Raw genomic sequence first — 22,886 nt, forward strand, 5'->3', positions numbered from 1 at the left:
TTCAGGCTATGTTGTTACAGGGTTCTTAGAAAACTTGTCTTATTTCCTTTTGGTGATGGGGACGTAGGCACAAGCCCAACAGTCTCCTCTGAAACAGGAAAAACAGTACAAGTGTTTTTAGAAGTAAAATCTGAGAATTCAGATTTTTTTTTTTCCTGGTCTTTGCATTGTCTGAAAATGTATCAGTTATGCAATAACTGGATTTCCTCAAATTCTTAAGGTGGTATAGGACACTCTCATCTAGTAAAGGTTAACAGAAGAAAAAACCTTTTCTTGGCCCAAACTACAGCAGTCCAGGGGAATGGCTGGAAGCTCAGTCTTTGAGGTGGGACTCTGATTTAGGTCTAGCTCTGTGACCTTGGGCAGAGGGGTTCACCCCCTCTGCATCATCGTCCCCTCCTCTTCCATGTGGCAGTGTTTGGAGGTCCACTCTCCAGGATCACCTGAACTCCTATCCTGGTTCTGTCACCAGAACCAGGCGGCCTTGGTCAAGTTCTTTAACCCCTGTGCCTCAGTTTCTTCATTATGAGATTTTTAGTATCTATCTTATCGGCTTGTTGTAAACAGTAAACAAGTTAATAATTGTAAGGTGCTAGGAGCAGTGCCTAGCATGTAGCAAGCTCTGTGTGTGTTTAATATTGTGAGGATTAAATATGAGAACCAAAGGACACACTGTGACCCTTGCACATGGCTGACATCCAGACTTCAGCTATTAGCATTAACTGTTGTCGTTGTTTTATTTAATGTTACTCAGTATCAGTTAAACAGAAGGATTGCTCAGCTTCTTATGGTGTGTCCTGTTCCACTTGGGCAATAAAGGTGAACATCAGAAATTTGATTAGATATCAGACTGGCCACCAGGAAGAAGAGTACAACCCAAAGCGAAGCAGCTGGTTTGAATAGAGTCCAGAACTCTCGTTGCCGTGTTACTTCTCTTTGGGTGGTGCCCTGCCTTGGTACGCGGCCCTTGGTCTGTCAGGGCATCTTGAGTGTGTATAGCCTCTCTTCCTTCTTCTTTTGCTTGAGGACTCATTTTTCTGCTCAAATGAAGTGCAATCAAGCATTCCTTGGTCTTTAAAGCAAGCAGGGTATTCAAAAGAGATGACAGCCACGAGTTAGCCTTCTGGGAAGGTATTTATTCCATTCTTTTAGTTAGTATTTCGCACAGTGCTTTTCATCACTGCCCTGCTGGGCAGCCGTGTCCCCTTGGGCTCTGTGGGATTGAGTGAGAGCCATACAATGATTTTCTTCCCACACTGACAGCGCACTAAAAAACTTTTTATTTTTTTATTTTAAGAGATAGAGTCTCTCGCTCTTGCTCAGGCCGCTCTTGAACTCCTGAGCTCAAGTGATGCTCCCTCTTTGGCCTCCCAGAGTGCTAGGATTACAGGCATGAGCCATCGCACTCAGCCAAAAACTGGTCTTATTTGGAATATGTTGTGAGGGACGTTGCTTATCATCTGTATAATTTCTTGGCCCGGGCATTTTAACAGTAATTGTTTTCAAAGATCTACCTGTCTCAGATAGTAATCTTAAGCAGTACCTTAAAGAATTCCTTGGACTTAGAGCTTTATAATAAAAAGATTCACTGAGAACGACCATATATATTAGCAATGAGCCGCCTACAATTCACCTACCAGTTAAGACTTAGGTTTTGGCCAGGCACAGTGGCTCACACCTGTAATCCCAGCACTCTCGAGACCAGCCTGAGCAAGAGTGAGACCCCGTCTCTACATAGAAAAATCAGCTGGGGGCTGTGGCACACACATGTAGTCTCAGTTACTCGGGAGGCTGAGGCAGGAGGATTGCAATGAGCTACGATGATGCCACTGCACTCTACCTGGGGTGACAGAGGGAGACTGTCTCAGGGGAAAAAAAATACCCTAGGTTTTGTCAGTGAGGTTGTTCATCTTCCCTTCTACATCCAAGGCAGATCACAAAGTCATGTTTTGAGTCTACACTCAGACTTTGATTTCCAATCAACCCTGTGCTTCAGGAGGGTCCCTCCAATCACTCAGACTTATGTGAATTGACACTTGAGCTGATACATACACATGCACTTCATGCACAAAAACATGCACCTAATTATAAAGAATATACAAGAGTGGCAGCAATAACTCATGCTTTCCTCACAAGGGAGCTGGTAAATTTCTCAGTGAGTGTCACTTAGGGCAATGTCTCAATCCACTTCCTGTTCTTTCTCCAGTTCTTGCATATCTGTCTTTTCTTGAGACAAGATCTCACTCTGTTGCACAGGCTATAGTGTGGTGGTGCAACCTCAAACTCCCAGGCTCAAGCGATCCTCCTGCCTCAGCCTCCTGAGTAGCTGGGACTACAGGCATGAGCCACCCCACCTGGCTAATTTTTTAAAATATATTTTGTAGAGACAGGGTCTTGCTATGTTGCCCAGGCTGGTCTTGAACTCAAGCAATCTTCCTGCCTCAGCCTACCAAAGTGCTAGGATCACAGGTATGAGCCACCACACTCAGCCAGTTCTTATCTTTCTGTGGACCCCTTCCATGTGCCTTGCTCTTCCTGTGCCCCATGATAGTTCAAATCATAACAGTCACTTATTTCAGTCTAACTGCAGAGACTCCTCAGTGTCTCTCACTGCAATTGCTCAAAATTTAGATTTTTAAGCACAAACTTTCACCTACTGGATTTTTATGGCTCTAACAGCTGCTCTTCCTAATTTACTGCTCCAGGTTTATATAAGACTGGAGGCTGAGGAACTCGGGCACCTCCCATAGACTCTTGGTAAAATGCCTGGGGCAGCTGCCTTCTGCCTGGGAAAGCTCTCTCCTATTTGGGGCACTGGGAGGGGTTCTATAGATCATCTGGGTTTTAGCAGGAAGATAATAACTTCCATGCTGAGTGACACCTGAAAAATTTCCCCCACATTGCAGAGGTCAGTAAAAATCACAAGATCAGGTTTCTCTTCTGGATTTTTTTTTTAATGTTTAGCTCTTTTCTACTCACTTTTATGTGGGTTACACATGCCATAATACTACATGTATATAAAAACCAGGAAAAATCATTACTCTTGTTGTTGTTTCAGATTTAAGAGCAGCACATTCTTTAAAAAAAAAAAAAGAATGGATTTGGTGTCTGCCAAACTATGTTGTTTCTGCAAGGATATATGGAGACAATTGAAACAGTTCCTTTGGTTTCCATCCCATGCTAAACCTAGGAGCTTTTCTAACTGCTTCTGGTCGTGTCTCCCCTTCCCCTGGCCTTCGTTTAAACCAAACCTTAACGGTCAGCTGGCCACATTCTGCTCCTGTGCTCTGACCTTGTGACAAGATGATTTAAGTCATTTGGTTTTCCCACAGATCACAATGTTGTGCTGGACTTGATGACTCACTTTTCTCATTGGTGTGAGCCCAAGGACAATATTAAACCAATTCATCATAATATAACTAATATATAATTTTAAAAAATCTATATAAGATTATAAGGAGAACCATGGAAACCCATCAATATATTATATTTACATGTGATACAATATAATGGAAACTAACATTTTTGAGGCTTTGCAATCTCTGCCTCATTTTTTAACTGCCACAAATTTTGCCATTGTGAAATAGAGAGGTAGACAGTTTTATGGACATTTGAGCAGACTTCTGATGAGATGTTGAATTTCTTGATGGCTGTGAAATAAATTCATCGAGGGTTGGTTGTTTTATTAAACAGTTTCCTTGCTATGCATTTATTTAGAGAAGACAAACATAAAAAGAGCTCCATTGACTTATTAAAATAAGGCTGGTACTGTGATTATTTTACAGTGGAGGAAACTGGAGTGTCAACAGGTGAGGTTCCTTGCCTGAGGCCACACAGCTAGCCATGGCAGAGTCAAGATTTCAACCCAGGCTGTGTGAATTCAGGGACTGGGGGGGGGGGGGGACAGGTTGTATGAAGTGAAATGATAGACAATGAGATCAGAACATTATGAACTGGAGCCAGTATATAAAGTGCATAGCTGTGTTATTTTTCTGTAAGGTGGTGTCAGTTTGGGGTCAATTCCAGCTATCTTCTCAGAGAAGGTAGACTCCCCTTTCTTCACAGTGCTCTCAATTTTTTCCCAGCTTCCCACTTTGCATCATTTGCATATAGTGTACTTCATTTATAATATTAAAATAAATTTAGTAGATGCCACCCACCTATTTGACTTAATAAGAAATAGCTTGGGTAATAGTTATTTTTGAATTTTTATTTGGTAAGTGCTTTGTCACCTTTCAAAACATATCATCAAATACAATCCTTGCCCCTGGCTGGGAGAAAGAAGACAGTGAGGTCTCACCAAGCCGAACCTTCTTTCTTTGTTCCAGCCTCACTCTGTGCATTCTTCTAAACTGTCTACTCTTACACAACAGTGTCCTCCCGTTTTTAAATTCCTTTGGAAAAAGTGTGTAGCCATCACGGAGTAGATAGGTATGGAGGCCACCAAGATACATATTTCAGAATTTCTGTGTTTTGTTTTTTTTTAATTCTCCAAATCCTCATTTACCTTTGGGTTCATTTAGAGCAATTGTAAAAACAGCCACCAATGTTGAGTCTCATTAAAATTTCTAATCTCCAGATGTTATCAATATGGAAGATCTTTAAAAAAATAATAAAGCTTCCCTTTTCAACTAAGTTATAAAAGCAAAATAGAGAATAGCTTTTTCTAAAGTTAGGCACATCTTTGGAGTGCTGCTGTTCCTTCCCAGATGGGCGTGTGTTTACTTCTCACTTTTTACTTCTTACAGTTATTTGCATCCTAACAGTTTGTGGCTTAATATAAAAATAATTACACTAGCACCTTTCATCCTTAAGTGCTCTACAAAGTAACATATTTTATGATACCATGGGAAGCCTTTAGTGAGGGAATGCCACGTGCTGACCATCTGTGAGGAAGGAGAAACATCGGCTAAGGGAACCAAAGAACCCTCCTTTTTTCTTGAAAATAATATATTAACGCCATTAACCTTCTTATACACAGATGTTACATTTTCCCCTTTTTACAAAGCTTAGCTTTATAGGATTCTTCAAATACACTGAAGAAAGCAATTTCCTTATAAAATCTTACTTGTATCTGAACTTTCTGAAAATAAATTTGATGTTTGATGCTTGCTTTCCCTACCAGACCATGGAACGTCAAGGGAGGCATGTATCACTGATTTGCAGTCTCTGTACTGTGTTCAGAGCGGTTCTGTGCAGATTAATGCATTCGGAATAGGAAGTATTTCTGCTGGGAGCTAGTGATGCTGCTATGTTCTATTGCACTGCCCAGCCCCAGATGACCTGACCTCTCAACTGAACACAGTGCTTTCCCTCTCTTGTCGAGGTGACTTTAAAGAAAATTATCAGTCCATTGGAAAGCAAACCCATCCTAATTTTCACCTCTTTTGTTAGGATGTGGAAATTGGTGGGGAGTGGGAGGGAAAGACAGAAAAAGAATCCAGTGTAATATAAAGCCTGGTAGGTGATTTTATCCCTTAATTGAAGAAGGCTAAAAATACACGATGGTTGTCATTAACTTTTGTAGGGCTTGACATAACATCTTGAGTATGTATCTAAATGTAAATATCACCTTTTGTTAAGAAAATTAAACTACTTCAAGTTAGTAATTAAGCATATGCCATAGATTTTTCAACAAATATTATTTGATGATGGGGATATACAAAACTAAGAAAAGACTGTATAACTTAGAATGGTTATAATTGTATTAAAATTGTGGCATGACTCCATAGGTAGGATATTTTAAGTATATTGTCAAAAATTCTGAAACTTGTATGTGATCTAATATCCCAAACTCAGGTGGATAAAATACTAGGGCATCTGTTTTTCTACATCTGGCATTTATCCAGTCTTTTTTTCTTTAAAAGATCATTGGGGAAAATTCTTAAATCATTGTAAATTTATGATTATAGTTTTCCTTATTATCCTAATATACACTACTTCCACAGTACCTCATCTATGTAGACAAAAATGCATAGCATGCATAGCAAACAAAACCAATCTGGAGACACCTATTTTCCCAGGCTTGACTCTAGGAAATCAAGGAATCTTAATTGAGAAAGTTTAGGAAGAATTCATTAAATATAGGGGGCCCCTGCTACATGCACCCAGCTCTGTGTTTGACACAAAGAAAATAACCCTGAAAATACATGCTATAGAAATCCACTGTGACCTCTTCAGTTGGGGAAGAATTTTTGGGAAAGTTTCTTTGTGGTGTTGCTGAAGTTTTTAGCACAACTATTGTCAGTAATTGTAGTGTATAGGCTCAGCCACATTCCAGTGGCTTTAAGCAACCTGAGGTCTGAAATATGTTATAGTTGTCTTTGTACTGACATCAACACACTCCCCCACCTACCACCTCCTGGTGCTTAGCATGGGGTAGATGATTATCAATAAGTGATGAGAAATGGAGACTGAGATTGCTTCGATTTTCATCTCATGCCGTGTCTTTGTTGAGAGACCAAGTTGTAGATGAAGAGTAATGAATTTTGTAAGTGTGCATTAGATTGGCAATTATTCTACTCCCAGCTTATTCAGTAAAATCATTTGAAAACTACCTTTTTTAAAAACTGAAACGTAAATATATTGTTACTGTTCACAGTGCCTGAGTTACCACCCCTAGTTTTAGAGTTAATTGGACAGTTAACTTGGAGGAAGTATACTTTTTAACCTTAGAATGAACAACAGTGGCAAACACATTGAAAAACTCCAAGGGCGAGTACAGTTGCAAAATGGGCACTTGATTATATTTCAGAAACTATGCACTGAGCACACGGAGAGACTTGGAAGCTCTTGTATGGCTTGTCTGTAGCTCGAATAGTTGAGTCCGCTCAAATTTCAGACCCTGCCAGGATCATCAACCAGCTCTGGATAAAGTACTGATATCAGAATGATTGGTTACCTGTCACAAAGCATAGCAATTCCCAACAAAATAAATTCTAGTCTGTCTTTAAAAGAAAATCCTAGTGTATCTTGAATTATAGAATGAATAAGGAAAATGTTTTATCTCCCTGGAAGAACATAGGGAGAGAAAATAATAGAAACTTGCCTTTTCTTTGCGAATTAATGAAGCAATTAGCCATTCATTATTGTTTTTCAGGGCAAGTCTATGTTTGTGGCCTTAATGAAAATTGAATGTGGCTTACCAGCTAAGTAGCTGGTTGAAGAACTTTCTGTTTTTCCCCTTTTTCTCCACCTGCATGCTAGTCTATTGTTTTTTATGATGCCTCAATTTTCCCATCCATAAAATGGAGATGATACTGGCTTTGTATTGCTGTAGTAACAAATTACTACAAATTTAGCAACTTAAAGCGACACCCATTTATTTGCTCACAGTTCTATGGGTCAGAAGTCCAGGGATGGTGTGGCCGGGTTCTCTGCTCTGCTCTCACAAAGCTGCAACCAAGGTGTTGCCGTGAATCTCATCTGAGGCTTGTGCTCTCTTCCAAGTCCACGTGGTTGTGGCAGATTTTAGTTCCTTGTGATTGTAGAACTCAGGTTCTGTTTCTTTGCTGGCTGCCAACCAGGGGCCATTCTCAACATCTGGAGGCTGCCCACGTTCCTTGCCACATGACCCCCTGCCTGTTTAAAGCCAGCGTGGAGAACCTCCCTCCTGTCAAATCCCTCTCAGACTTCGAATCTCCTTTGCCAGGAAGAGCCCAGGTCTTTTTAAGATCTCACCTCATTAAGTTAGGCTCACAGAGGAGGATAATCTGCTTTGTGGAAAGCCAGCTGATTTGGGGACCTCATTACAACTGCAAAATCCTTTCACAGCAACACCTAGGTTAGTGTTCTGCTGCATATCTGGGAGAATGTGTGTATATCAGGGTGAGAATATTGGGAGCTATCTTAGACTTCTGTCTACCACTGGGATAATAATACTTTAGAGTGTTCTTAAATGGCTTGAGATATGTGTGCAAAGTACTTAGCATAATACATAGTACAATGAGGTTCAATAAATAGGATCTAGTATTGCTAATGTCTATATTTTCCTGCCTGCGTGGATTTTTGAATTATAGCATTATAAGCACACTAGAAACATGATAGAATATGTTGCTGATTATTTGGATACTCCACAGAAAGCAGAGATACTAGGCCAACAAACTCACAAAACCCAATATTTAGTCTATTTGCTGGAAGTTGATGAATTAATCAAACTGCACTAAAAACAAAACAAAACAAAACAAAAAACCCCAAACCAGGCTATCATTCATGTTGATACTCAAGCCCATCTATTAATGTGGCATAAAATGAAATATGTATGGGTCTCTACATTGTTCATTTTTTTTTTTTTTTTTGCTTTTTAACAAGAAAAATGCATTACAGAATCCATGCCTTAAACACTGACATTTTTCAGAAAGAGTTGTTTTGTTTCTACTCATGCTCTGAATATAAAATGAATACTTCAAATGCTTCATTCATGCCGGGGCCTCTATGCCCCCTTTCTCCCTTCAATAATCCCAGCCTAGAATAGGCAACATTATGCAATTTGGTGATCCAGCTATAACAATGGGAATGCTTCTCTCTGGCTGTGGGAAGAAAGATACCTAAGGGGTTAACAGTAATATTTTGCAAATTGAGGCAAGGGAAGAAAAAATACATTAGCATAAGAAAAGGTAGCCTTAGGGGATTTTCCAACTCAAATGTTTGGTACTAAGAGCCCCATGTTACCAAGGGGGAGGTTAGTGAAGAAAACCCTTAGTGTCGCATTCTCGGAATACATCGCTATTGTATTTATTCTACTGGAAAGAAAAGACCTCATAGTTAGAGAGATGGAAAATGGTTCTTTCTAGGAAGAGAAGTCAAAATCTGATATAGTAAGAAAAGCATCTCAGAGTATCGAAACAAGAGCAAGAGGATTCCTCAGGGATCAATCCCAACAAGATGATTTCCTAAGTATGTTGGGACTAGACTAGAGGTGGTTTGAAATTGAAAGTCTTTAAGCAATGATTTTAATTGTGAACTAGAACGAGCCCCAAATGTCTGCAATTAATTTAACTTGAATTTAACAGTTTTTACTCCTTTTAAAAATTGTCTCACAGCATCTGAATGCAGTTAGCAGATATTTCCCTTTTATTAGTACCTAGACTTTGTAAAGATTGTTTTGTAGGAAATATCAAAATAATTATTAGTTAAAAACATTCAAAATAAGTATAAATGATTCTCACTGATTTCCTTAAGATAGAGAATATACTAATTAGTTGTTACTGTTCCTATGAAGATGTTGAACTAGTTAAATCAACCTTTTCCTTATTCTTATGAATGACTAGGCAGTAAGTGATTTATTTGATTCTGAATCTAATTAGCTTCAACACCACAGTGAGTGTATGGCTGTCCAAATAAATCATGATGCATTTCATTAATAAATTAAGGTGGAGAAGAGCCAGCTTATTTTAGATAAATTGTTTATGACATACACTATCTATGGGGGAAATGCAAAAAAGATGTTTATTTTTTTTCTGAGAAAGTTCTTATCCAATTAATAAGATGCAATTTTGGTTATTAAAAATGGGAATAGCATAAGATCAAAGAAGATCATCCAAGTCCTGGAAATGTGTCCACAGTAAAGTATTTATGATATTAACATATAAATAAAATTAATTATAAGTCAATGGATAAGGGCAATTTTCAGTGACTCATATGTCAGAAATCAATTGAGAAATAAAGCTATACCATGGTCTTTCCATTGTATGCAGATTATTAGTTTTCAGATCTTCTGTGGAATTAGTGATCTTGTTTATGTCTCTTTCTTTGTTTCATTTTATGTGTGGATGTTGAAGAGATCACCATTTCAGGTCTTTATTCCTGAGAAGGCATAAGTAAATGGATCTGCTTTCTCAAGCACAAATAACTCTGAAGTGGTTAATAAAGAAACTTGAGAGAAAGGAAGAAAAAAGAGGGAAGATTATTTAAAAAGTACTAGGTAATTCCCCTGATATTGAAATTCTCATAATATGATTTTGCATTTTGAGATATTATGACCATAGCATCCTATATTAATGTAAGTTAAAAATGCATTCCAAAACTCAAGTGAAATTCTTTTGGATGATCCATGTTATGGTTTCCCAACCCTAGCTGCAAAATTGAGAAATGATTATAGACCAAAACACTTTTCAGTATAAATCTGACACTTCTATTCCACGTGCTTATTCACAAGAGGTGCCGTTCGTTGGGCTGTTCCCTGTGAAAAGGAGGTAGTATATAGAGTCATTCATTCAGTAATAATTGATCATTGCAATGCACGTAGGAATTATTTTTTTAATGTGGGAACTGGTTCTAAGCTACCAAGTATTTTATCAACAGTCTGAGTTATGCTTTCTGAAAGTTTTCAGATCTGCAGTTAACCACAGACCCTCTATAATCCAACTCTTTCCTATATTATTGCCACAGTGCTTTCTAATTCTGTGAGTATAAGGTAAAGTGAAGAGAGCTAAACTATTTGCGTCTAAATGGTAAATGGTAGTTTAGAAGGCCTGCTTTTTTAGACACAGAAGCAAGAGGAGCAAGGAGCTTAGAGATCATGGGTCACACCCTTTTTGCCATCCAACACCCTTCCTTTTACAGAGAGGGAAAGGAAAGCACATTGGGTCATATTTATTTTACTTCTTGTGCTTTTTTTCTCTCAGTTCAGGAATCAAAAGACCATCTTCCTTCCTGTCTTCTTTTAACTGAGTTTAGCATTTCCTATTTCATTTCCCAATGTGACTTCCTTTTTGACTAAGAATATAGACCCTTGGATATGTTGATGCCTATTTACCTTGGAACCATGGTACATCAATTTTCTTCCTTTTACAGGGTGGAGAAGAAAGTCTTGCTGCTCTTAGTAAAGTAACCCACAGATTTCAAAACCCATGGTAAGCCCATGCAAATATATTTTTTATTAATATTATTAATGTACTTCCTTCCTAAATTGGTAACAGGGTTAATTTAAAAAAATTTTTAAGTATATTACCACTTTTTATTTCATGTAGGTTTTTTGGTAAAGTTATGAATTTTTTGTTTCTGATAAACACAATAAATTTTCACTTCCTGCTAGGTTTTAATTAAGGAGAAGAAAAGAGTAAAGCAAACATAGTGAGAATAAGAAATTGCTGTATTATAGCAAAAAAAAGAGAAGCAAGCCTGAAGCTATTAAGAATGGCAATTGCATGAGAGATTGGCTTTAACTTTATAAATAATTCTCTCTGTGGAAAAAAAAAAACAATTAATTTTCTTTTCAGTTTCAAAAAGAAAAAAACCTTATTTCATGCTGTTGGCCTGGAAACCATCATAATGGATAATCTTGGTTAATAAACATAATCCTACTAAAGTCACATAATGGCTTGAATTCATGCTATCTTAAGGCAGTTTCTAACCAAAATTAAACACATCTAGCCAAAGACATTTTAAATGATGGGAAAAGAACAAAACCAGGGTTTATCATCTAGATGTAACATACAATTCAGGTTCGATTCAGGTTCCTAAGAGGAAAGGAATTAATCAGCATTGCTCTTACAAGATTGCAGATTAAATATTGTCTTTGTTATCATAGGTTTTTGGAGGTGAGGGTTTCTGGGGCCTATCTCACCTCCTTTTTAATGATTAAAGGATATAATTATTAACATGTGCAAAGTTATTATATTTTAATCTTTTCTTTCTATACCACCACAACATAAACTGCCTCAAAGAGACACAAGACTTTAAACTCCATGTCAAAAGCCAGTTAGTTACTATTCCAAGATAAAAGATCTCACTGGGCAATTCCTATAACTTATTAAGCATATCCCATATTTAAAGCCATAGAGAAATAGTTATACTTCATTGCATGAAAAGTACATATTCTTATTTAAATATTCTACTTCATTTATTTAGATAACATTGCAGGTATCTACTGCAAATACTCCAATGTTTTTCTTTGCCTAGGAATATGTGATAAAGTCCATTGAAAATCAATGACATTTCAATAAACATGGTTAAAAGTGTAAAAATTTGCTGCATTTAACATAAAAAAAATTGTTTGGAGAGCACCTGAGAAACATGGAAGCTTTGAATATTTTCTTAGATAAAAGAATGTTGGCTATCTTTATTTCTGGGGAATATGCTATGGATTGTACCAGGTCATGAGAATGCTGGTACAATGTTTATGAAAAAGACTTTGTACTTAAGGGATTGTCAATTCAATTGGGAAATTGGGCATATATATGAAAGAAAAAAAATAGCAAAATCAATTTGCATGTTGAGTGCCAAATTAATAACGAAGATAATAACTAGAAAATTAGTTAGGTTTAAAAATTTTTTTCATGTATTGGCGACCCCCTGGACTCACCTGTAACTTCTGGATTGGGTCCTTTTTCTTTTTGTTTAAAAAATTTTTTTCGTTTTATTTCAATATATTAAGAGGGTACAAATGTTTTTGTTACACGGATACCTTGTATAATGTTTAAGTCAGGGCTTTTAGTGCGCCCATCACCAGAATAGTGTTCACTGTACCCGATAGGTAAGTTTGTACCTCTCCCCTCCCCTTTTCTTGATTTCCAATGTCCTTTACATCTCTTTGTGCCATGTGTGCCCATCATTTAGCTCCCAGTTATTAGGACATGCAGTGTTTGTTTTCTCATTTGGTTCCTATTTCAAACTAGTCAGATACCAATAACCCAAATGTTGCTTCCCTCTTAAGATTTTAAACACCTATGCTGTTTAAAAGCTTCTCTGCCCCACTCTTGAGCTAGCAGGATATCCTTGAATAGGGTACCGACACGGACAGGCTCAGGTGTGCTCTAAATTGGCCTACGAGCCATCCCTTTCCTGGGCAAAGTTAGTGCTTGGCCTCCCCATCAGTTTTCATGTTCTGTTCTCGGTCAACAGCATTCACTGAATAAGTTCAGCACCGCCTATGTTCAGAGCTCTGGTAGATTCTGTGGCCATGATAGCGAATAAGCCAGTCTCAGTTTATGCGCTTCTTGGAACTTGTATTCTAGGGGAGGAGAGAGATATTAAATGTATGGCTTTTTAAAAATATTATACAGTTCACATTTGAAAAAACATTTTTTTTTAAATTGCAAATATAAATCATGCTTGTGGCAACAAATCAAACAATATAGAGGTATACTGAGGAACAAGTTAATCCCCTACCCTAATCCATCCAGTTTGTGACAAAACAGTGCATTATGTAGGGTATTTATGGGATTAAAGAAAAGGTTTCCCTGGGGCAGCCACCTGGATGGAGGGTTGGGGAAAGTGTTTACCGAGAAAGTGATTATTAGGCTGGTATTGAGAGGGTGAGTATAAGATCATTCCTGGCAGAGGGAAAATATTAGCCACAGTCTGACGTAGGAAGGAGAACGTCAAGTTAGGACTCGTGCTGTCTGTTGGCCCACAGAAATAAATAGGGAGAATAGTAAGATGTGGATCAGGTTTTGTAGAACTTTGCAGGCCAGGTTAGGAAATTTGGATTTTGGTCTAAGAACAAAGAGAATTCATTGGAAGATTTAACATAGGAAGCAGCATGATCCAAATTTTTTGGTTAAGATCCTTCTGGAATGCTGTAGTCCTGTGTGGAGAATGAATGGATTGAAAGGTGACAAGAACAGTTCCAGGAAGATCAGCCAGGAGATGATTTCATTTTTACAGGCTGTCTTGAGTTTTCACTGGGCTTTGCTGACAGCCAAAACAAACGAGCTTACAGAGAGCTGGGGCAAGGAGAAGGGTTTGAGTTGAATTTTTAAAGAAACATAGGCTTTAAATAAATGGAAAAAGAGGGGACAATAATGACGGGGAGCATTATAGCAATCTGATGAAGCAGATTTAACATAGTCTCTGAAATTTGATGTCTTCACCTGTAAAATTAAGATAAAGTCACATGACTAAGGGCCACAGAGCTAGTGTTTTGGGCCAGGTTGACTGATTCTATTGATCCATGTGGCACCTGGGCTTGGACATTTTTAAAGAGCTCTACCAGTAATTGCGATGAAGGGCTGAGAACCTCTAGCAAAGACTGAGAAACGAAGGGGATACCCTTGAATAGGGTACTGTTGGGGTTGCCCACATTGAGGGCAAGATCAATGGGAGTCACTGCAGGAGAAAAGGAGCCGTAGAGGTGGGTGACTTAGGACAATGGAAGGCTGCCGAAGCCTGTGGGGAATTTCAAAGAGTAGACATTAATACAAGGAAACAGAGAAATTAAGGAAAATAACAGACAAATATTTGGAAGTTATCAGAGGCCATAGAGAAAGTAGTGTAGGAAACTAGGATGATTTGATTCTGTATTACCAGTGTCAAAGAATGTTTGTCTACTAACACGGTGAAATCAAGAGTCCATCCACTCTGTTTTTGAGACAAGACATACACTAGAGGACAATTCCAGGATTTCCTCCATTCTACAGCACACTGTTTATTTTTAATTTTCTTGAAATCAGGACAGGTTTTATAATAGTTGTGTATAAATATAATGCACAAATGTAGTGCTGATTTTTTTTCCTTCTACGTAAAGCTATATTAAATCAGTGGTATGTTATACAATTTATTGCATCTTAAAGACCAATAAGTACGTACTCTAGCAAATGTGAAATGGTGACTTGCTGTGTGCCACGTGCTCAGAATTTAAAAATTAATAAGCGGGGCCCTTACTGTCAAGTTGCTCAGAGACTTTCAAGATAGATGATGTAAACAGAAGATTTCAGTACAATATACATCAGTGGAGAACGATTGTAGTCCTTGGGTATGGGTTAACACCTTCTTTTCTTAATTAAAGGAAACATACTTTTGTTCTAAATAGCTCAGTTTTCTCTAGATATGAGTTATTCGTTTTCATACAGTCTTTTCTGTTTGCAGTTGTATGTGTGCCAATTTATACGTACATGACTTCTAATTTCCACAAGCAGAATAAAAAGCATAGATAGAAAATAGAGGAATAGTTTACAGCCCAATTAAGAGAAATCATAAGAGAATGTATTTGGCAAATGATGACTTGGCAGGGCTTTTTGTTTTGCTCTAAGAGGTGAGTGAATTCTGTAGAAGCTACATGCCATTACTGAAGAGCTCATTCTATCCTCTTAGGAAAGACCTTTAACAAATAATATGAAGGCTGATTTCAGAGATGCCTCTGTTTCTCCTTTCTGATGACAGAAAACTTTCTTTTAGGATCATCTTTTGTCCTAGATGTTTGAGTCACTGAGCTCTAAATAAAATTATTTCCGGGGTTAGAATTTCTTTAGATCTTTGGAATACAACTTATTTAGTGGTTGTAATTATCGTGTTATTAAACATCTGGGCACAAGATTCATCTCAAAGTCACTGGGTTTCTCTAAAGCCACGTTGATTTAGAGGTAGACAAGTTTGGAAAGGGACAATGTTCTTGTCATTCTTTCTACTCATGATTCAATAAAATGTTCTCAGGTCATGTCCTTTCCAAATAAAAAGTGAGGAATGCTGATTAGTTGCTAAACTTCATTTCCTTCCATAGTGTGCTGTTTTTTCTTTACCTCAGAGGTAGTGGATCAGCAAACAAGAAATACTTAAACACAAATCCAGTCCTTAAAGTTAAAATGTCAAACCAGCAATCCCAAATTATACAAAAAGTAGACATAATGTGTTTGTCTTGCCATCAGCAGATTCTGGATTTCCCTGCAATTTTGCAGGTCAGAAAGAGGAAATTAGTACTTTTGGAAACTATCTACCCTAAATCTTCTTCCCCTTCCTTCACCCCACACCTGTAGTGAGAATCTATGGAAAACTACTCAAAGTCATGAAATCACCGGGCAGTCTGCATTTTCATCCATCCCTGACATATTTCAGTTAGTCACCTAGTTAGGGAAAGCGTTTCGCTGCAATCAGAGCTCACACGTGGGGACGCGGCCCCCTCAATGTGGTCTCCCGCTGGTCTGACATATTCTCTGAGGCCTAGCTCCTCGAACCTGTCGTATTCTTTTCAGGATGCATTTTGTGTGTGTGTGTGTGCATATGTTCCTTGTTCTAGCTGAAATAACTTTTAAACTTTCTCTCAAGGTACCCTCCCCTCATCTGTTTCTTAGACCTATTCATAAAACCAGGAATTCAGCATTCATTCTCTGTTCAATATAATGACAGCCATGTGCTGCCTAATGTTTCAGTCAATGATGAACCAAAGGAGACCATCTAAGATGGTGGTCCTGTGAGGTTATAACACTGTATTGTTACTGTACCTTTTATGTGTTCAGATGCACAAATACCATTGTGTTATAGTTGCCTACACGCAGTATGGTAGAGTAACATGCTGTACAGGTTTGTAGCCTAGGAGTACTAGGCTGTACCATTAGAGCCTAGGAGTGTAGTAGGCTGTGCTCTCTAGGTTTGTGTAAGGATACTCTATAATGTTCATACAACAAGGAAATTGCCTAATGACACTTCTCTGAATGTATTCCCAGAATATTTAATTAATGACTGCATTTATTAAACACTAGGTGGTAGGTACTAAAGCAAAGCATTTAGGAAACAAAGATGAGTGAAAGTATGGCACCTACCATCAAGAAATTCACAGTAGAGAAGGGAAATAAAAACAGAATATAGCAACAGTTTAATTCAAGAAGATAAGATAGAATAAGAAACAGTGAGGTCCCACTGGGAAGCAGCTCACAGTAGGAAAACACCTCTAGCTCTCTGGAAACCTTATTCATACTTCAAGACACAGCTTGCATGTGCTCTTTCTTCTGTCAACCCTTTAACCTTCCCACAGGCCCTCCCTCCAGACACTGTTTTGGAGACTGTGACTCAGCCCCATGGCATATTGATCTTCCCCACAAGATGGTGGGACATGGAGGTATTTTGCTTTCTCTTTTTTCCTCTTACATTTAACATGGTGCTTGACACATACGGGGCACTCAATAAGTATTTGCTGAGTTAGCTGTAAAAGACAAGTCCTGGTCCTGCTTGTACTCCTAATGCACAAATTGGTATAGTTGAGGCTTGGGAAGCTGAATGAGCTCATCATGAGGACTTCCTGAAGGAGATGAAATTTAAGCTGGGCTTAGAATTTTAGGAAATTCTCTAGCTGCCTCCTTGGGCGAATTTTTTAATACATATAAATAAAAGACTTATTGAGATTATGAAAGCAATAGAATTACTCACAGGCAAACATCATTCTAGAAAGAAATGATGACTTCATGTCACAACAAAGTTGCCTCTTTGCCAACTGGGGGCTCCTGATATTTGCCACTTAACTTGCTGATTTGTGGATTTGTCCCAGGACTAGTGTTTTAAGGGACACTTGTCATTCCTGTAGACAGCCGTTGTCAGTAAATGGGGGCGGGTGTCAAGGAGGCTGCAAGCTCCAGGGAAGAACAGCCAAACTGGGCATCAGCCATGTAGATCAGAGAAGCATGAGTTTTAAGGATCAGAATTAACTACAACCTCCCCTAGGTTTTCACTTACTTGAGAGCCACAGAGACACAACTCTTTTCAGTGTTGACTCTCTCAATCTGCTGCTTGCAGTTTGCTTTTTCATAACTGTAGGATTTGTTAGTGAGCACCCATGCCCAGGAGACATGCAGCATGGCCAACTTGGAAGAGTGTTGAATTGAGAATCAAAGTTGGTTTCGCTAGGAATTTATCCTTCCCAAGTACGTAATAAAGGAGATGCCCAAAGATTTAGCTAAGAGGAAGTTCAACAGTATGTCAGCAGTAAAGTCAGAAATAACCTTATATTTCCTCCCCAAATAGGGGAATGTGAGCACTTAAGAGGCAGTATCTATATAGAGATTAAGAGTGATGGCTCTGAAGACAGGCTTCCTGAATTCAAGTCCTAGCTTTACCACCTACTAGCTGTGATGCCTTGGATAAGTTCTTTAAACGGTTTATGCCTCAGTTTCCCAATCTGTAAAATGATAACAGAATCTATTCCACTGGGTTGTTGTATAGATTGTGTTTTTACATACACAGTGCTTAGAACTGCCACATACTGAGTACTCAATAAATCAATCGAAACCGGACACTTTGAAAAGTAAAAGAGGAAGTTAATCAAATGGGTCACCAAAACAAACTAAACTGAAAAAGCAGGCCACTCTATTAATATTGTCTATTAAATAAATGAAATACATTGAAATAATGTAAATGCATATATTAAAATTCATAGTTGGCTAAAACTGATCAGTGCAATGATTCAGTATGGCATGGAAATTTCATACTATATAGCTGAGTTAATCCTTCAAGAGTAAAACAAAAAGTCCAAGAAATGGAGAAGAGAAGAGAAAAAATATGAAAACAGATTAATTAAAATGACTCATATCTGAGTAAAGATCCAGAAAGGATTTAGAGAAAACAGAAGGAAATCAATAATACAAGAAAATGATCACAAGGGAATAACATAAATTTCCAGATTAAAATTCTCTATCACGTGTGAATGGGGAAAAAAAAACCCAAAATACTTCAAGGCATATAATTTATAAAACTTCATAATACTGGGATGAAGAGACAACTCAAAAGCCTTCCAGAGAAAAATTGGGATGCCTACAAAGGATCAGGAATCAATATGGTATCACACTTCTCAACAGCATACTGGACTCTAGAAGGCATTGGGACAATGATGCCCGTATCTGATAGAAGATGACTTTCAACCTAGAATTCTATACCCAGCCAAAGGGCAAGTGGAAGGGCATAAAAAAGGCATTTGCAGGCATTTCTGTATTCAAAAAATCTATCTCCAGCCATTTTTTTTGGAGGGGAGAGGTGATTGGAGAATGATACCTAGCAAAACAAGGGGGTAAAACAAGGGAAAAGAATTCAATCCAGTAAACAAAGTACCCAACAAAAGTGACAGGCAAAGGGAATTCCCAAGACAGTGGTAAAAGAAAGTACTAGGAATGTGGCCATTCAGGGACCTAGAGAACTATCAATTCAGATAGGAACAGGAAAAATGGGGGCTCCAGAGGGAGCTTTTATTGTATATATATATTGGGGGGCTAAATAGAGTACCAGAAGAACCAAATGGGCTAAAAGTGGTTGCTTTGGGGAAGTGAATGTCGGGGTATAGAGTGGGGAGAGAAGGGGAGTGTTTTTATTACAAGTGCTCTAGTACTGTTTACATGTATTATCTACATGTATCTAAATTAAAACGGAAGAAATACTGTTATGTACATATATAAGCATTTTATTTGAAAAAATAAAAATACTATGGGAGAAATAGCAATAGTCAACTGGAACTTTGGTAGTTAGGGCTCCTAAGTTGAAAAAATTTCAATCAAAAGCCAGGACTTTCAGTGCTAAAGTTTTTTCACTGACCTGAATAAACAAGACTTTTTATTTATTCAGAAAAGTATAAGGTGTGCCTATATTCGGCATTAATTTGTTGGTGTATAAAAAATTGCCTGTTTTATTCCAAAAAAAGTACTTCCCAAACCAGTTGTTAAGCTAGCACACACTTAATGACAGCCACCATTTAAAAATATATTAGTACATAAATGTGTGCTTTTCTTCTTGGAGTTGTTTTCTCAAAGCATCCATAAATCTTGACAGCTTTCTATTTTTAAGGCTGCCGGTGCCTGACACACTACAAGGATTTCCGTAAGCATTAAGTAGCAAAAGTTCTGCAATTTTTCAGATTGTTAGTGCCTATTCCTACTTTGGCCCTTTACGCCTGTTTACTAAAAACCGTCTTCCCACTTTCTTTCCTGAGTTGCTGCCTCCCCCACTGGCTGCCTCCTCAGCTGAGCAGCGAGAGAGCAGGGTTCCCGGGAGGCTGCCGCTGAAGTCAGGTCAGTAGGGAGCTCCCGGGGTCGTCACTGTCGCAGTGCCCCACTGATAGCTGGTGCCAATCTATCTATTCTATAAATATCTGAATGCCTCACGCCTGTAATCCTAGCTCTCTGGGAGGCCGAGGCGGGCGGATCGCTCGAGGTCAGGAGTTCGAAACCAGCCTGAGCAAGAGCGAGACCCCGTCTCTACTATAAATAGAAAGAAATTAATTGGCCAACTAAAATATATAGAAAAAATTAGCTGGGCGTGGTGGCGTATGCCTGTAGTCCCAGCTACTCGGGAGCCTGAGGCAGGAGGATCACTTGAGCCCAGGAGATTGAGGTTGCTGTGAGCGAGGCTGACGCCACGGCACTCACTCTAGCCTGGGCAATAAAGCGAGACTCTGTCTCAAAAAAAAAAAAAAAAAAATCTGAATGCCAACAAGACAGACATAGTTCCTGCTTCCTTACCATTTTCTCAGGGGAGATAGGACAGAAACAGCCTAGTATATGATTAATTATCTAATTGCAATCATAGAGTACTTGCCATAAGGGAGAAATGCAGGGTGCACGTGAAGTGTGTGTTGAATGAATGAATGTGCTTCTTCTCAGGATGGAGCCCTTACAGCAAAAAGACAAGATGCAACGCATTTTGAAAGCTGCTGCTGTTAAAAGAAAAGCTAGCTAAAGAAGAGACAGTGCTGTTATTCTTAAGGAGAAAACTCCCTAATTTATCACTTGATGCTCAGGTGATGAAAACTTCCATTCATTTCAGAATGTGGCCTTTCTCTGCAAATTCCTCTCCACGTAAATTATGAAAAATACTGACATCTAAAGCGTGTAAGAAAGAGGCAGTAACAATTCACTGGCCTATCATCTATAATTTCTCAGCACTTCAGATAGAACTGTAGCTTTTACAGCACGTTTCAGGAGACCAGGGTTACTGAGGGAACGGCTGCTGGACCTAACGGAAAGGCGCATGGCAGTGAAATCAGAGCAAGGACTGCAAATTACAAGTAAATAGATGAGTTAAAACTTTAGGCTCAGACAAATAAAGTCTATATGTTGAAAAGAGTACTACAGGGAAAAAAGGGTATGTTACAAGTGTGACGTCCATCTTACTGGTAGGGGTCTGTCATCAAACTATTTCAAAGAATGTAGGTTTGGTAAAATTTCAGCTTTCAGTGAAATTGCCGTATCTGTGACACGTAGCTTCTCTTCAGTGTCACCACTGGGTCCGAGGCTTGTATGATTTCCCGATAGTTATAGTGACACAATGGTGAGGAAGAGAGCTGTTCTATGTGATATTTGGAGACTATGCAAAAAAAAAAAAAAAACAAACAAAAACCCCAAAAACTAAGAGTCCCTGTAGCCAAGGGCATTTTAGAATTATTAATAGTCAAAAGGAAAGTTTCTGTTCAGCATTTGTATTTTTCTTGTAATTCGTTTTATCCCAAATAGTCTCTTTGGTATTCAGTAAAGAAGAAATGCCCTTTTCTGACTACTTTGGTTTAAAGCCTTCAGTTGGACCATTCATTATTTAGTCAATATATCAATACACACTTCTAGAGTGCTGTCCTTTCCATCAAACAGCTCATGTACTGGGGAAATAGACACACGGATCATTCTGAAGCGCGTAGTAAAGGCAGTGACAAGGCCACGCCAGGGTGTTTGCACGTCCCCCAGAGCAGGGGTGGGGAGGGAAGCACAGGAGGCTCTCTGGGGAAGAGTCTGAGGAGGTGAGGTTAGGTAGGAAAGGAAGGGCAGTGATGCAGAGGGGTGGTTCAAGGACAGGTAACAGAAGTCCAGAAATAGCCATCACATGGACTGATGCAGATGAGTGTCCTAGTGCTGGATCCCATGGCGCAGGGAAAGCCAGAGACGCAGTTGGGCACTCTTGGGCTCTGACCTTCAGAGGATGGGAAAAGCCAAGAAAGAATTTAAATTGTATCCGCCATTCCCTTTGAACGGCACCTGAAGTGAGAAGGTCAGGTTTACAGTTTGAATAGAGGGTGGATGTACGTGGAGCACTACTGGAGACAGGGACACCAGGCAGGAGTCTGTTAGGGTGGCCCAGGGGACTGATGGTGACCTAGGGGAGGAGGGGGATCATGATTGACAGGAGGGGACAGACTCCAGAATTATTAGGGAGTAAAAGCAGGATTTGGGTATCAGGTGTAGGGGATGAAAGTAATGATGGAGGCAGTGACTACATCAGAGTTCTAGTTTGAGTGAATGAGTTGACAGTGGATCAACTCAGACTGAGCACAGCGGGAGCATGTCCTGTAATGGGGGAGGGCGAGGAGATGACAAGTTTGGGGAGATTTGAAGTCCCTGTGGGACATCCAGTGACAAACAGAGATTTGTGAAGCTGGATTGAAGCTTTCTCTGTCACCATATTTAGGTCACATTTGAAAATGAGTGAATGTGAAGGGAGAAGACCAGAGAAGTAGGGCAGGATTGTAGGGATTCAAACTCTGATTGGAAAAGAAGAAAAGCTGTGAATGAAGACATAGCAGGAGCTGAGGCGAACCCGGAGAACTGATGATCAAAGTTAAATAAGATGTGGACTGAGCAGTGTCCAGTAAAGAAAATAGATAGGAAATCACTGGAGACCCTGGTGAGAATAATAACTGACAGAACAATTTGGGGGAAGGGGAAGGCAAAGACGATAGTGAGTTGTATGATTGCGAGACGAATTTGAATAAACAAGTACCTGTCATGGTAAAATTGAAAAATTTAGATAAGGGAAGAAAATGTGAATGGTAGGGCCAAGTGTAGGCTTTTTTTTAGAGTGTCAGAACTTTATCTAGAGAAGGGCTTGGGGCTTTGGAGCAGTGTTGGGGGTTCCATTGTGGGTTCAAGGGGACAGGTGAATATGGAATTCCTGGATGGGAGAAGGAATCCCTCATTCCCAGAGACTGAAGAGAAAGATAGGATTGTATTTGTAGGTCTAAGTTTGGGGTGCAGGTTTAGGGTGGTGGTTGATGGAGCTTAGACCAGATGGCCTTGGTGTTCTCCATGGAGTTATTTATTTTGGTGATTTTTTTTTTGAGACACAGCCTCTGTCACCTTAGCTAGAGTGCAGTGGTGTCATCATAGGTCATTGCAACCTCACACTCCTAGGCTGAAGTGATCCTCTTGCCTCAGCCTGCCAAGTAGCAGGGACTACCTGGCTAATTTTTCTATTTTTGTAGAGACGAGGTC

The 22,886-nt window shown here is 39.0% G+C and overlaps 1 protein-coding gene across 1 annotated transcript in view; it reads left to right on the forward strand.

Moving 5' to 3' along the window:
* The window catches only part of SPMIP2 (sperm microtubule inner protein 2), an 87,182-nt gene that overhangs the window by 37,610 nt on the left and 26,686 nt on the right, over positions 1-22,886 (forward strand). Inside the window, exon 3 of the mRNA XM_012735621.2 lies at positions 10,795-10,853. Coding sequence (XP_012591075.2) covers positions 10,795-10,853 — 59 coding nt within the window. The remainder of the gene's footprint in view (positions 1-10,794; positions 10,854-22,886) is intronic.

This window comes from Microcebus murinus, chromosome 15 (genome assembly GCF_040939455.1).
Source record: "Microcebus murinus isolate Inina chromosome 15, M.murinus_Inina_mat1.0, whole genome shotgun sequence".
Classification (NCBI taxonomy): Eukaryota; Metazoa; Chordata; class Mammalia; order Primates; family Cheirogaleidae; genus Microcebus; species Microcebus murinus.